The sequence below is a fragment of the Mercenaria mercenaria genome, chromosome 3 (genome assembly GCF_021730395.1).
Source record: "Mercenaria mercenaria strain notata chromosome 3, MADL_Memer_1, whole genome shotgun sequence".
NCBI lineage: Eukaryota > Metazoa > Mollusca > Bivalvia > Venerida > Veneridae > Mercenaria > Mercenaria mercenaria.
The window spans coordinates 102,058,223-102,073,497 of record NC_069363.1 but is presented as its reverse complement, the minus strand read 5'-3'; the positions used below and the strand labels follow the sequence as shown (position 1 = coordinate 102,073,497).

Here is a 15,275-nt window from a genome sequence, read left to right as displayed (position 1 = left end):
TTTTACAAATTATTTAGTGCATGATCTGAGTGACTCAAACGTGTTTTGTTAGAAACATATCCAGACAATGGCAAATGACTATATTGCCATGTAAATTAGCAAGCGATTTATTCTAAAATAATTCTTTAGTGAGTTATTTTTATTTAATTTCCGTTTATACTAACGATGATTAACTAAGGAAGTTGCAAGTTCAGAAAAACAAACAATAATTATTGTTTTTAACAATGTGTACTAAAGAAAGACATTGCTTCAGAAATTATTTCCGTACAGACATGGTTCAAACGGCAAAAATATATACTTTTTACAAAACAGTTATAACGTTATAAAAACTACTAAGGACTACTTAACATCAAGAAAAAGCTCTGCAGACTAGTCATTTAGATACTTTTATATTGGAAATTATAATATTCAAACAAAGCTTGTCACGTGTACCTTTAAGTTCTGATAAATCACAATGTCTAATTGCAGAACAATGTATCATCGCTGCCTTTTACCGTAATACACATCCGTCGTTGATCGTATACACTACAGTCAAGGTTAATAAAAGATGTGGAATGCATATATGAAATTGTATAAATGCTTCAATACCACATTACCTGGGAAGATGTATGCCAGGTTTCATGACAGTTGCAAATACCACGACAACAACATTTTTCATATGCAACTTTGAGTGATGATAATGCGCTGTGAAGTTGAGAACTCAATCAATGTGGGTATTTCAATACAGCGTAACCTCGGTTAATTTTAGAAAATAATGCTAATTAGGGTTATGATAAAACAACGAGTAGATAAAAGTCTAAGTACAACAATCAGTGTATGCTGTATATGTTACATTTAGCTTATAAATAGATGTCTAAACCTTGCATGAAATTTAACTTTCGTATGTATTTCCTAGACACCTGTATGCATTTTAAACCAAGCAACTTGTGTCATATGAGACAATATAGTCGTGATCTCAATGAGACCCTTCACCCCTGGGTGAAGTGTCCGAACCCTTAACCATTAGACCGCCACTCCCGTTTGAAGATTAAACAAGATTCTGTCCACTTTTTTCTGCAGCAGTTTATACAGTATTCTAGATAATGTAGAATATTGGTATCTGAACGAGGGTTGTCCAAGAAAAGCCCGAACTTTTTTATTATATCGAAAATAAGCGACGCATCAAATAACTGTTTCAACTGATGTTATTTCAATTCATACTCGACAGGGCTATAGAGTTTAAAATTAAATATCTGTGATATTATCTGAGTATTTTTAAATAATGGACGGCAGTCAGTGCTAGCCGGCACACGCCCAGTTTTCCCCCTACAAAAAAGCGTTTACCTTTTAAATTCATGTAACTTACCCAATATACATCCCGCAGGATTAAAATTTATAACGTCGCTAACGGTAACATGTGGTGCGTAATGAAATTGCGTTTCAAGTCTTTGACATTACTTACATTAAAAATGTGACGTAATTTGAAAGTATCGGTCAGACGCACTTCCAGAAATGGCGGCGTCAGGTAAGTTCGCGGCGAAGAAAGTCTTATGTCGCCCTCTCTTTGCATCACTTGCCCGACCATCCTTCAAACGTTAGTGCCACGAAGTGTCCTGCTAACATTAACCTGACTTACAGAATTTTCCGTTTCTTGTTTTGTTTGTGAAGGAGTGATACTGCGATCTACACAATATTTTATTTATATAAAATTATAAAACTATTTTGTCACTACTTTTGAAGTTTTGAATCAGCCTTTACAACGCTTGACTTCATTCTTTGTTTAAATGATAAAAATTGAACTATGTTAGAATTTGTTTGTACGAGGGTGGGATCAAAAGTAATGCAAACAATGGTGTTAAATGACAAGGTTGTATTAAGAAAATCATTATTTCAAACCTTCAAAGTGATCTCCTTTGGCAGAAAAACAACGTTTCAATCTTTTAATCCAATCCTTAAAAGCTTTCTGATAGTCTTTTTCAGGTATATCACTAAGAAGGTTAAATATGGCGGCCCCCAACTTTTGTCGGGATGTATATTTTCTGCCTGCAAGCTTTTTGTTGAGACGAGGGGAAAGGAAAAGTCACAGGGGGGCTAGATCCGGAGAATAGGGTCGGTGTTATTGAACATATACTCCCTGTTCATTCAAAAACGACGTCACAATCCCAGCCTTGTGACTCGAGGCATTGCCATGTAACAAATGGATGCCTCGGATACCCGTCTTTGGTCGACGTTTCTGGAAATACTTGAGACGCTTTTTAAGAACTTTTTTCTTATAAAACTTGGCATTCATTGACTTGCCTTTAGGTACAGGAACCTGGATGGCGAGACCTTTAGTAGTGAAAAATATGGCATACATAACCTTTTTTACACTTGCAATCCTTTTGGCAATGCAAGGTCTTCTGGCAGTTTGGTGAGCCATACTCGGTTACTAATTTTTCGATGCGGTTCGAAGAAATGTATCCAAGACTCATCACCTATTACTACATTCATAAATGTTTTTGATCGTGTCTTGGAAGCCTTTTCAAAAGCTTGCGCGCCATCTTAACGCGCGTGCGTTTTTGCTCATCAGTGAGCAAATGCGGGACCCACCTAGCACTTTTGTTCTTCAATTTCAAAATATGTCGCAGATTGCGCAACACAGGTGCTTTTGAAATGCCAACTATATTTCCGCAATCTGCTGAGAAGTATATTTTGCGTCAGAAAGTACTATTTGTTTGATTTTTCAACAATCCTTGGACTACTTGCAGACTTAGGTCGACCAGCTTTAGGCGCATTTTGACAGACTCCACGCCTGAACAAAATTTCCTAACCCATCTGCAAATTGTGGAAAGGACATTTCATTACTACCATAGACAGCACATATGTCAGCATAAATGTCCTTTGAACCTCTTCTGAGTGAAGCGCAAGTCTTAATATAAGACCTAATTTCGTTCGCATTTTTTACACTTTTACCAACCATTTTGCCTAACCGCCTAGGAGTAGGGTTTGTGTAAATGTGAATTGTGAGTGAGATATTGTGTCTTCATGTACAGTTTATACGTCGATTGAAAGCAATTACAACGGGAAGCACGTGCAAGGGGTGAATTTTGTACTCGCGCTAAAAATAGCGGTTATCAATAGCCAGTGGCATTACTTTTGATCCCATCTTCCTAAGCTTAAGTTAAAACAACTGCAAACCATACAAACCCCTCACGATATATATATATATATATATGCACGTGCAGATGTACATGCATAAAAACTAAGCAGAAAGCAGAGTTACAAGAAAATATAAACGAATGAAACAGACAAAAAGACAGATATACAAACAGTTCAGTCCAAGCGGGTTTTTTACTCGTTCATACAGACACAATCAAAGAAAAAAAACATAGATAACTGTACAACAAACATGCGCTGTGTCTCAAAAAATAAACTGCGTCATCAAGTACGCTACCCAGGCATTTTTTCATGCCGGATATGTATTCGACTCAAGTTTAAGAAAATAATACATATATCAATATAAAACACTTCAACAAATTTTCCGTGGACTGCTAAAGAATCATGTTTAAAGTTTAAAGGATCAGTCTTGATTCTACTGAAAGTTCTTTCTCGCTTCGAAAGCAATGTAATTTTTGTTTTGACTGTTATAGTTTTAGTTCACTGGATGTATATAATTTAAGCTGTTACTGTCTCCTTCAGTAACCTTCTCTTGTGCTTGATGTGTTTCCAATGGTATGTCGGTTTCAAATCCAGATGAACTTGAATTGCGTTTATCTTCTTTAGGCTTTTGTAGTGTTTGGTTGATCTCATCAACATTTATTTCCTTATGTCTTGTGGACACCACGTCTTTCTTCTGTGTTCTCTTTGAATCTCTTGAAGGACTTGTAGCAAAGTCAGTCATTCTGTTACAGTGTACGGATAGACATGCTCCGCTTGCTTCGGCATTCTGAGCAGCAGAACATGTACCGGATATAGGAATTTCATAGCCGTCATTGGCATGATTCCTTTCAATTTCGATATTATGATCATGATTAGGTATTTTGTCAGATATTTCATAATAATTTCTTGATAGGTTTGAACCTTTTCTGTGAACCTCGACATTATCTAAAGAAATGAAACTGGTTGTAAGAATTTCACTGGAATCTCCATTATTGCAATTATTGACTTCAGAGTGCAATGAAGAAAGGTTACGAGCGTTTGCATATACAGACGGAGTGTTATTAATGGTTTCTACAACTGCGAGTGTTGTTGCGCAATTACCAGCGATTTCGTTATCACAACTGTTATGTGTGTTGGATCCAGATTCATGTATACTCCTATATATCTGGGAGGTACCAATGTCCATGTATAAATGGCTACCACTAATACGGTGTTCCTCTATTGCATCTAAAATTTACAAAACAAGTCAATATTATTCGCAATAACAGTAAAACCTCATATTAAATCAGATAGATGGCTAGAGGGCGTGGACGGTAGCATGCATTTCCACTACCGTCCATGAACAGACTCAATCAAACCGAGCCTGCAACATTTTCGGTTTTGTCGTGTTGAGCGACCTGTGAAGTTTCCACTTCTCTCTAGTTTAACATTTTGAACTTTTGCATCAACAAAATAATGATAAGGTATCTCCTGTTTAAAGACGTTAAATTATCGACAGTACTTTGGAAGCTCAGAAGTCAAGATCATTTAAAAGCAAAGAATGGGGAAAAAAAAAGAAAAATAATGACAGATTCGATTTCATTGAGGTAATGAAATGTGCAACACCCATCACGCCCCTAGCATCGGCTTACACGGAATTCTGTTCATAATTTATTTCATGGTCCCTTGATCAAAAAGGATCATAGAAGATACCAACACTGATCACGTCATCTATCACCGGTTTAAGCGAGTTGTTTTGAATAGATTCTGAGATCCTAAAGGACAAGAAATAATAACAACACTGAATCAAACTCAGTTCATTCAGTGAAACTGCCGACCAAATGGAGAGTAAATATTATTCAGAATATATATACATACCACCGATATCTGATACTTCGTCATATGTTGGCGCTAAGATGTCTCTGGTAGACACTTGAAAGTTGTCATATTGCTTGCCTCTGAGAACTCTTCTAAAATATTAAAGCGAATTTATTTTTCATCTACATGCTTTATTTTTCATCTACATGCTTTACTCTTCAAAATTGGAGGAAATAAAAGAATTTATCTATGTATCTATCCGCATTACTCACAATATATACGATACATACACTTCATAAATGTTTCAATTACAACAAGAGTGTGCTGTTTGTAGAGTATTAAGTTCGCATTCCGCGTTTCAGTCAAACTAGCGACAACCCGTGAATAGCGAACACCTGTCGACAACGACCGGTCTCTGGTCCCCCGTAGAAAAATTCTCATAAAAAGGCCGTGAATAGCGACCACATGGCGACCGCGACCAGCGACCGGCCTAATTCATTCCAAAGTGTCATTTTTGCCCCCAAATAACGTCCAAGCTTGACCGTTCCGGCATGAAAATATTTGAAATCCGCAAAAATTTCACGACTTTCGCTTTATTGCAAACATAATAATTACTGCTTCATTGAAAATTTGCAAGTTTGCAGCGGCTGCATAAATACATAGAACATAAAGAGAGCAAGAAGCTGTAAAAATACTTTTTATCAGCATGATAATAACTAACTGAGAAGTGACCCTTACCCCCACCCCCCACGAATAAAGACCACCTGTGAACAAAGACCACTTTTGCTTGTTCCGAACAGTGGTCTTTGTTCACAGGTTTGAAATATACGTTAACATGTCAACTACATACCTTCTTATACACCAGATAATTAAGGTGAATACAAGTGATATTATAACTCCAGCCAGACTGCTTGCTAAGCCAACTAAAACAAAATCAGGGCCGATGTTCATAGCTGAAATTCAACAATATTGCAAGAATTAGAATGTGCTCTATCAAATAACTATTGATTACAAACTTTTGAAAAAAGAAAGTATTTTCTATTACAACAAGTCGGCCTTTGATAGAATGGGGCTAATCTCCTTGGGCCACTAGTTTTAATGTCAGAAAGCGCTATATTCTACGTTTCGTAGTATTTTTCAGTGGCCCATTGTGTATAATATATTTGTTATAATAGTCTAAACAGAGCTATACAATGCTACGAACTCATTTGTTATATTCGCTATTGATTTTTGTATAAGTAAGTTTTTTATACTTCTCGTCAATTGAGAAAATTACATTTCGCGCTATAATTTCCTGAAGTAGTATATCGAATATTGTTTACAGGCATTGTCAGCTTTTATCACGGCAAAATGTTGAGTATTGCATCAGATTGCCGGAAACACTTTTCATTTTAATCACACTGTTTTATCAGTACATGAACAAAAATGAAATAATATATTTTAACAAATAAAATTTTATCGCAAAAGTATCTTTATTGTGTTCAGATCTACAACTCTTGTTTAATTTTGTCGATGGATCTAAAGAATTTACCACTATAACATAACGCACAAAGCCATTAAGTATTTCTATGTAAATTTTGTTTATATTTTCATTTGAAAGGTACATACATTTTTATTCTTGTAAGAATCTTGACTTAAAGTTATTTTAATCAATGAATCATTTTTGACATATTTCACGGTGTAAACTCGCTGCAAAATATATATAATATCTATATTTTGATATTCTAATGAATATGAAAGATATATTCAATTATTTTACTACTACGTTTTGGTCTATTACTAACATCTAAATTGCATTGAAATGTTTCCTTTGATTTAAAACATTATCTCCTTATTAAATACATAGCAATTTATATATCAATGTAACAAAAACAAATTAAGTTTGATTACTACAATTCTGACATTAAAACAGCAAAAACCATGTTTGTCAAAATATTTTATGTAGAAAGCATGTTTTGCTTAACCAGTATTTAACGTTAAAGAAATGAGTGCTAAATTATTTTTAAGAAAGCTGAATTCAACTGAAACATAAGACTACAAACTCATTATTGCATACTCATATTACAGAATGCTCCTTGATATCCTGCTACACATCCTCGCAAACACCGCGATGTTTCCCTGTCGCAAACGCGTTCTTTACAAGTGTCCAAGCAGTTTGATTCACACGTGTTACCATAGTATGCAGTCGCACATCCGTTGTAACAGCGGCCTGAATATTGATCACAGGACTTATTAAAACATTTGCTACTGCACAATAATTTGCACATGTAACCATGCCAGCCAGAAACACATCCTTTCTCACAGAAGCCCGACGTTTGATTGCAGGAGCTTAAAGAACATGTATCACTGCACGATTCTTCGCACGTGCCACCATGCCAACCAGAAACACATCCTTTTTCACAGAAGCCCGACCTTTGATTGCAGAAGCTTAAAGAACACGTATCACTGCACGTTCCATTGCACGTGTCTCCATACCAACCTGAAACACATCCATTGACACAGTATCCTGAAAATTGATCACAGGACTTATCATAACAGGTGTTACTGCACGATTCACCGCACGATTTACCATACCAACCAGAAACACATCCATTGTCACAGAAGCCCGATGTTTGATAGCAGGAGCTTAGAGAACAGGTATCGCTGCAAGAATCATTGCATGTATCACCATACCAACCAGAAACACATCCATTGTCACAGTAGCCCGACTGTTGACTACATGCTCTTTTAGAACAAGTGCCGCTGCATATATGATCACAACGGGAACTGTGAAAGCCATCTACACATCCGTTAGTACATATCCCGGAGATAGAGTCACATTTCACCACGCCTTGATTGTCCAGCTTGCAATGTCCACATACACGATCACAGCAACGTCTGTAATAGCCATCTACACATCCATTAGCGCATGTCCCGGAGATAAAGTCACATTTCACCACGTCTAGATTGTCCGGTTTACAATGTCTACAAACACGATTACATCGAGGACTGTAATAACCATCTACACATCCATTGGTACATATCCCAGAGTTATAGTCACATTTCACCATGCTTTGATTGCCCGGTTTACAATGTTCACATACTTGATCACAACGAGGACTGTAATAACCATCTACACATCCATTAGTACATACACCGGATCCAATGTCACATTTCACTACGCCTTGATTATCATGTCTGCATTTACCACATCTTTTATTACATATTTTACCGTGCATACCATTCACACATTTGAGACAAAGTGTATGGTCGAAACATCCAACACATCCAACAGGACAAGACATACATTCAAAGGTAGGGAAATGGTCATGGTGGTCGCATCCCAAACAGTTTACAAAACTGTTAACTGACCATAATTGTACTGCTATTTTACTGCACTTAGTAACTCCACAACCAAAGAATACTTCGCATATACAACAAGAATTTCCGCTTATTGTCGAGTTACGACAGTTTCTTGGGCATTCTCCTGAAACAGGTAACATGTGTTAATATTTCAATATCTTGTGCTTAATTAAGCTATTATCTATGGAAGCCTTGAAATGACAATTTATTTCCGTACCTCCTCCTTTTGACTTTTAACTTTTGCACTTCTTACTTCCAACTTCTTGACTTCCTACTTCTAACAGCCACACTTCTGACTTCTAACTCCCGCACTTTGACTTCCAACTTCCCGACTTTCGACTTCTGACTTCCAACTTCAACACTTCTTACTTCCAACTTCTTGACTTCTTACTTCTGACTTCTAACTTCCTGACTTCCGATCCCAACTTCCGCACTTCTGACTTCCAACTTCCTGACATTTTACTTCCGACTTCCATCTTCAACACTTCTTACTTCCGACTTCCAAAGAGGGAAAGTTTGAATGCAGATGTGCGGATGTTGGAAGTCGGATCTCAGAGAGTTAGAATTAGAAGTAGCTGTGTGAAGTTGGCTAAACAAACGACATACGACATACGACATTCGAAAATTTTGAATGTCGTCCATTGCAAGACCTACGACATTCGAAAATTTTGAATGTCGTTCATTGCGCGACATAGGACATACGACATTCGAAAATTTTGAATGTCGTTCATTGCGCGACATAGGACATACGACATTCGAAAATTTTGAATGTCGTTCATGGCGTGACGTACGATATTCGAAAATTTTGAATGTCGTTCATTGCGCGACATACAACATACGACATTCGAACTTTGACAAAAAAATTGAATTTCGTTCAGTGCGCGACATACAACATTCGAAAATTTTAATGTCGTTCATTGCGCGATATACAAAATACGACATTCGAAAATTTTGAATGTCGTCCATTGCGCGACATACGACATTCGAACTTTGACAAAAAAATTTGAATGTCGTTCAGTGCGCGACATACGACATACGACATTCGGAAATTTTGATTGTCGTCCAATGCGCGACATACGACATACGACATTCGAACTTTGACAAAAGAAATTGAATGTAGTTCAGAGCGCGACATACAACATACGACATTCGAAAATTTTTGATGTCGTCCATTGCGCGGCATAGGACATACGACATTCGAACTTTGACCAAAAAACTTGAAAGTCGTTCAGTGCGCGACATACGACATACGACATTCGAAAATTTTGAATGTCGTCCATTGCGCGACAGACGACATACGATATTCGAACTTTGACAAAAGAAATTGAATGTAGTTCAGTGCGCGACATACAACATATGATATTCGAAAATTTTGAATGTCGTCCATTGCGCGGCATACGACATACGACATTCGAACTTTGACAAAAGAAATTGAATGTAGTTCAGTGCACGACATACAACATACGACATTCGAAAATTTCGAATGTCGTCCATTGCGCGGCATACGACAAACGACATTCGAACTTTGACTAAAAAATTTGAATGTCGTTCAGTGCGCGACATACGACATACGACATTCGAAAATTTTGAAGTCTTCCATTGCGCGGCATACGACATACGACATTCGAACTTTGACCAAAAAATTTAAATGTCGTTCAGTGCGCGACATACGACATTCGAAAATTTTGAATGTCGTCCATTGCGCGACATACGACATTCGAACTTTGACAAAAGAAATTGAATGTAGTTCAGTGCGCGACATACAACATACGACATTCGAAAATTTTGAATGTCGTCCATTGCGCGGCATACGACATACGACATTCGAACTTTGACCAAAAAATTTGAATGTCGTTCAGTGCTCGACATACGACATTCGAAAATTTTGAATGTCGTCCATTGCGCGAAATACAATATACGACATTCGAAAATTTTGACAAAAAAAATAATGTCGTTCAGTGTGCGACATACGACATACGACATTCGAACTTTGAGACAAAAAATATGAATGTCGTTCATTGCGCGACATACGAAATTCGACATTCGAAAAATTTTGAATGTCGTCCATTGCGCGACATACAACATACGACTTTGGAATTTTGACAAAAAGAATTGAATGTCGTTCAGTGCGCGAAATACGACATACGACATTCGAAAATTTTGAATGTCGTCCATTGCGTGACATACGACATACGACATTCGAACTTTGACAAAAAATTTGAATGCCGTTCAGAGCGCGACATACGACAATCGAACATTTTTGAATGTTGTCCATTGCGCGACATACAACATATGACATTTGAACTTTGACAAAAAAATTTGAATGTCGTTCAGTGCGCGACATACGACATACGACATTCGAAAACTGTGAATGTCGTTCATTGCGCGATATACGACATACCACATTCGAAAATTTTGAATGTCGTTCATTGCTCGACATACGACAAACGACATTCGAACATTGACAAAAAAAATGTAATGTCGTTCAGTTCGCGACATACGACATACGACATTCGAACTTTGACAAAAAAATTGAATGTCGTTCAATGCGCGACATGCGACATTCGACATTCTAAAATTTTGACTGTCGTCCATTGCGCGACATACGACATTCGAAAATTTTGAATGTCGATCATTGCGCGACATACAACATACGACATTCGAATATTTTGAATGTTGTCCATTGCGCGACATACGACATTCGGAAATGTCGTATGTCTCGCAATGGACGACATTCAAAATTTTCGAATGTCGTATGTCGCGCAATGGACAACATTCAAAATATTCGAATGTCGTATGTTGTATATCGCGCAATGATCGACATTCAAAATTTTCGAATGTCGTATGTCGCGCAATTGTCAAAATTTTCGACGGTCGTATGTCGTATGTCGCGCACTGAACGACATTCCAATTCTTTTGTCAAAATTCAAATGTCGTATATTGTATGTCGCGCAATGGACGACATTCAAAAATTTTCGAATGTCGAATTTCGTATGTCGCGCACTGAACGACATTCAAATTTTTTGTCAAAGTTCGAATGTCGTATGTCTCGCAATGGACGACATTCAAAGTTTTCGAATGTCGTACGTCGCGCAATGAACGACATTCAAAATTTTCGAATGTCGTATGTCGCGCAATGAACGACATTGAAAATGTTCGAATGCCGTATGTCGCGCAATGGACGAAATTCAAAATTTTCGAATGTCGTATGTCGTTTGTTTAGCCAACTTCACACAGCTATTAGAAGTGTGTAAGTTAGAAGTCAGAAGTGCGGAAGTTAGAAGAGGGGAGTAAGAAGTCGGAAGTAAGAAGTATATAAGTTGGAAATCAGATTTCGAAAGTCAGGAAGTCAGAAGTGCAGAAGTTAGAAGTCAGAAATGCGGAAGTTAGAAGAGAGAAGTAAGAAGTCAAAAGGTTTGAAGTAAGAAGTGTGGAAGTTGGAAATTAGAACTACGGAAGTTAAAAGTCAGAAGTTTGGAAGTTAGAAGAAAGAAGTAGAAAGTAAAGAAGTCGGAAGAAAGAAGTGTGGAAGATGGAAATCAGAAGTCGAAAGTCAGAAAGTTGGAAGTCAGAAGTGTGGAAGTAAGAAGTCAGAAGTGCGGAAGTTAGAAGTAGGAAGTAGAAAGTCAAGAAGTTGGAAGTTAGATGTGCAAAAGTTAGAAGTGGGAAGTACGGAATCAATTGTCCCTCCAGGGCTTCCATAATTATCAGTTCAATAAAATCTGGCTTGCAACATTTTCATTTTTGTCGTGTTTAGCGACCTGTAAAGTTTCGACTCTTTAATTTTATTTTCTTTGTGAACTTTTATGCTAGGTTTTTCAACTTCCAGTGATAGATCTCAAAACATTACCTATAGCTTTGAAATTCCAAATAAAACATATGTCATATAGAACGTTAACAGTGAATTCTTTTCAACTGCCTTGATTGTAAAGATAGAAGCTCAGTAGAAATGTCTTGGTTCTTCTTCGCAGTCGTTTTCCCAATCAAATTCGATCATTTTAATCTTGAAATCCCGGCTAAGCAGCAGGCACTTAGTGTTTTTAGTTATCACATTAGTTCTACATATTTATAATTTCAACTAAATAAAAAAGTTTTACATGTATTTCACGAATCAATAGAAATCAACCATTCTAAACTGTTGCATTAAGAAATGAAAAGAATTCAAGTTAGTAACTCAAAAAGTAGTAACTGTACAATGGAAAAATATATAATACACATGGAATTGTTTAACCTGCATTTATAACAATTTGAAGTAAAAACAATGAACAAAATAAGAAAAACATCTTCAGGTTTTTTTAAGAATAATCACATATTTATTGTCAATTTCCGCATGAATAAATAACAATGGTTTGTTAATCGGACGAAAAGATACATATATGTTAAAGACATCTACATTGCTATCCGTCTATGTCAAATGTTGTCAACAGGAAGTTAATACCTAATGCTATATATGGTCATATAAAATATATGTCTTTCATTCCGCACGTCTGTCATTGTCAACCAAATGGGCAGTATGGTGACTTTTGTTGTCGAACTTTGTGCTGTTTCTCTGATAATAATTTTACTAAATAGTAAATTATTTTTTCTGATTTATTATTTGACCAACAAGTGCTAAACATTCACAACATGTGCAAAACATTCAATGGTAGAAGTTTCTGTACTACTGGTCCAAACATTGGAAAGAACTGCTGTTAGAACTACGCAAAACAGGTGATAGGTATGAAATATTTGTAAAACGCTTTACATTTTAACATTTACATTTCCGAGGTTTGTTAAAGTACAGTTTGTACAGGATCTATGGTTAGGGATAGTGTGTAGTATTTCTTTTTAAATAGTATGTGATGGCAGGGGGTTTGAACCTGTATGCGAAGGCCGTCTGGCTTTAAAGCCCTGCTCCCGTCCTACCTTTTAACCTTGAATTGCCGCTAAAAAAGCATGAAAATCCTGACTATGAACAGTGACGCCTGTCAAAATAGTCTATTTTATATAAAATTCTATATGAAATATCTGTGGTTTTGCATGCTAAAGTGTGGCACGTGACCGTTAACTGTTACCTATTGTAATCATGGGTTGTACACACACACACACACACACACACACACACACAAACACACAAACACTAAAATCATGTTACATTTGGCATATACGCAGATGTAATGTTAAAATCTTACAGTAAAGATCTAGTTTCGTACTTATCTGGTTGAGAAAACACCTGTATATATTTTTGGAGCAAGTAAGTAATTTAAAAACCGTTTTCATTAAATATCAATTTGACAATTAAAACATATACCACTAATATACTTTGAACTGGTTTTTTTATTTTATTTGGACGGACTATTTTACATTTTGGAAACATATAACATAAAACAGAGTACAGACTTTTTACTACAAATAAAGTTTTGAGCAAGGCTTAATCATTTAGATTTGAAGATTGAATACTGCTTAAGCCGGTGCTAGGGGACGTGGGCAGTGTTGCATTTTCCATTACTGCTCATGAACAGACTCAATCAAACCGATTCTGCAATTTTCACTGTTTGCATTGTTCTCGGTGCTTCCGAGAGATCTCCTTTTCAGATTATATTTATTTCACAACAGCGGGTGTAAAGTGCTGTGTGGTGGCCGTAAAAAGTCGCCCCGACTTCCTCTCAGTGTTGTTATAAATAGCTGGTCCTTCGGGACCATTGATTTCAACTCATTTAGATTTGAAGATTGAATACTGCTTGCGCCGGTGCTAGAGGGTATGGGCAGTGTTGCATTTTCCATTATTGCTCATAAACAGACTCAGTCAAACCGAGTCTGCAATTTTTACTGTTTGCATTGTTCTCGGTGCTTCCGAGGGATCTCCTTTTCAGATTATATATACTACTAGGGGTAACGCTCTGTCCCCGAAAGGTTTACTGTGTTTTAAACAGTACTCCAAGTTTAAAGGAAACGTATTACAGAATTGTACTATCCGTGTTCAAGTTCATTTTAGCCCTTATATTTGAAGTGCCTACTTTACCAAATAAAAAGCCATAAATTTGAAAGTGATTGTATTTAGTTGGATAAACGTTTTGGCGTAGCGGGTTAGCTATGGCTACCTATTTACTTGTTCCATCCTTGATGATGGTAAAAATCTGTACACGCGATGTGAGTTTTGTTTGAGCTGTTTAGAAATTTAAAATATCGTTCCAGTTTATCTACATTTTGTATAATTAAGGTGCAAAACAATATAAAAGATCTGATTATGTTAGCAATTAAAATAAAATAAAATAAAGCGTTATGCGCCACCTTAAAGACAAAATAACAGCTTTAAAACTTGTTCAAACTGAAATAACTAAGAGCTGCAAGATGTTTACAGAAAATACTGTGACTGCTGTCGCATCGGATACAGCAAACTTGTTTTGACTTTGTTTTCGTTAAAATTCTACTTAACCTTGAGAGAATCTTGATATGTTGCTAGGTTTCATTCACGTATCACAAAAACACTACGGACTAGCGGACCGGTTTCTGGTGCTGGTTCTTGATATAGCCAAGACTGATGAAAATAGAGCTGAAATACAGTCGTTTATATGGTAAACTAGGAGATTAACTCAAACCGCAACACAAATTGGTTTGACATAAGTTAATGAAAAGAAAATTGCATGCTTTACTTCCATCAACTTAATTACGTATCTGTTGATTCATAATAAACCAAGTTTAAAGTAACACTTACACAAAACTTGCTTATATGTTGATGGTCCGATAAAATATCACTATACAGTTTATGTTAACCTAACAGTACATCAAGTTTCTAAGACACAAAATGGAAAGGCATTATTTAAAAGAACAGAGAAAAGTGGAAACTTCACAGGTCGCCCAACACGACAAAAACGAAAATGTTGCAGCCTCGGTTTGATTGAGCCTGTTCATAGACGGTAGTGGAAATGCATGCTACCGTCCACACCCTCTAACCCCGGGTTGAGCAAAACTCCATATTTACACATGCTAAAAGTACAAAAAGCAATTTAGAGACATCCGCAGATGTATTCAAACGGCGG

At 36.6% G+C, this 15,275-nt stretch overlaps 1 protein-coding gene across 1 annotated transcript; it reads right to left on the bottom strand.

Annotated features, from left to right (window-relative positions):
* Positions 1-3,209: 3,209 nt before the first annotated feature.
* On the bottom strand, positions 3,210-8,506 carry LOC123523723 (multiple epidermal growth factor-like domains protein 10). The gene is made up of 4 exons (XM_053537705.1): positions 6,971-8,506; positions 5,765-5,867; positions 4,975-5,066; positions 3,210-4,344 (listed from the first exon to the last, which is right to left on the bottom strand). Exons 1-4 carry the CDS (start codon positions 8,394-8,396, stop codon positions 3,611-3,613), a joined length of 2,355 nt encoding a protein of 784 aa, XP_053393680.1. The 5' UTR covers positions 8,397-8,506; the 3' UTR covers positions 3,210-3,610.
* Between the last annotated feature and the right edge of the window lie 6,769 nt (positions 8,507-15,275).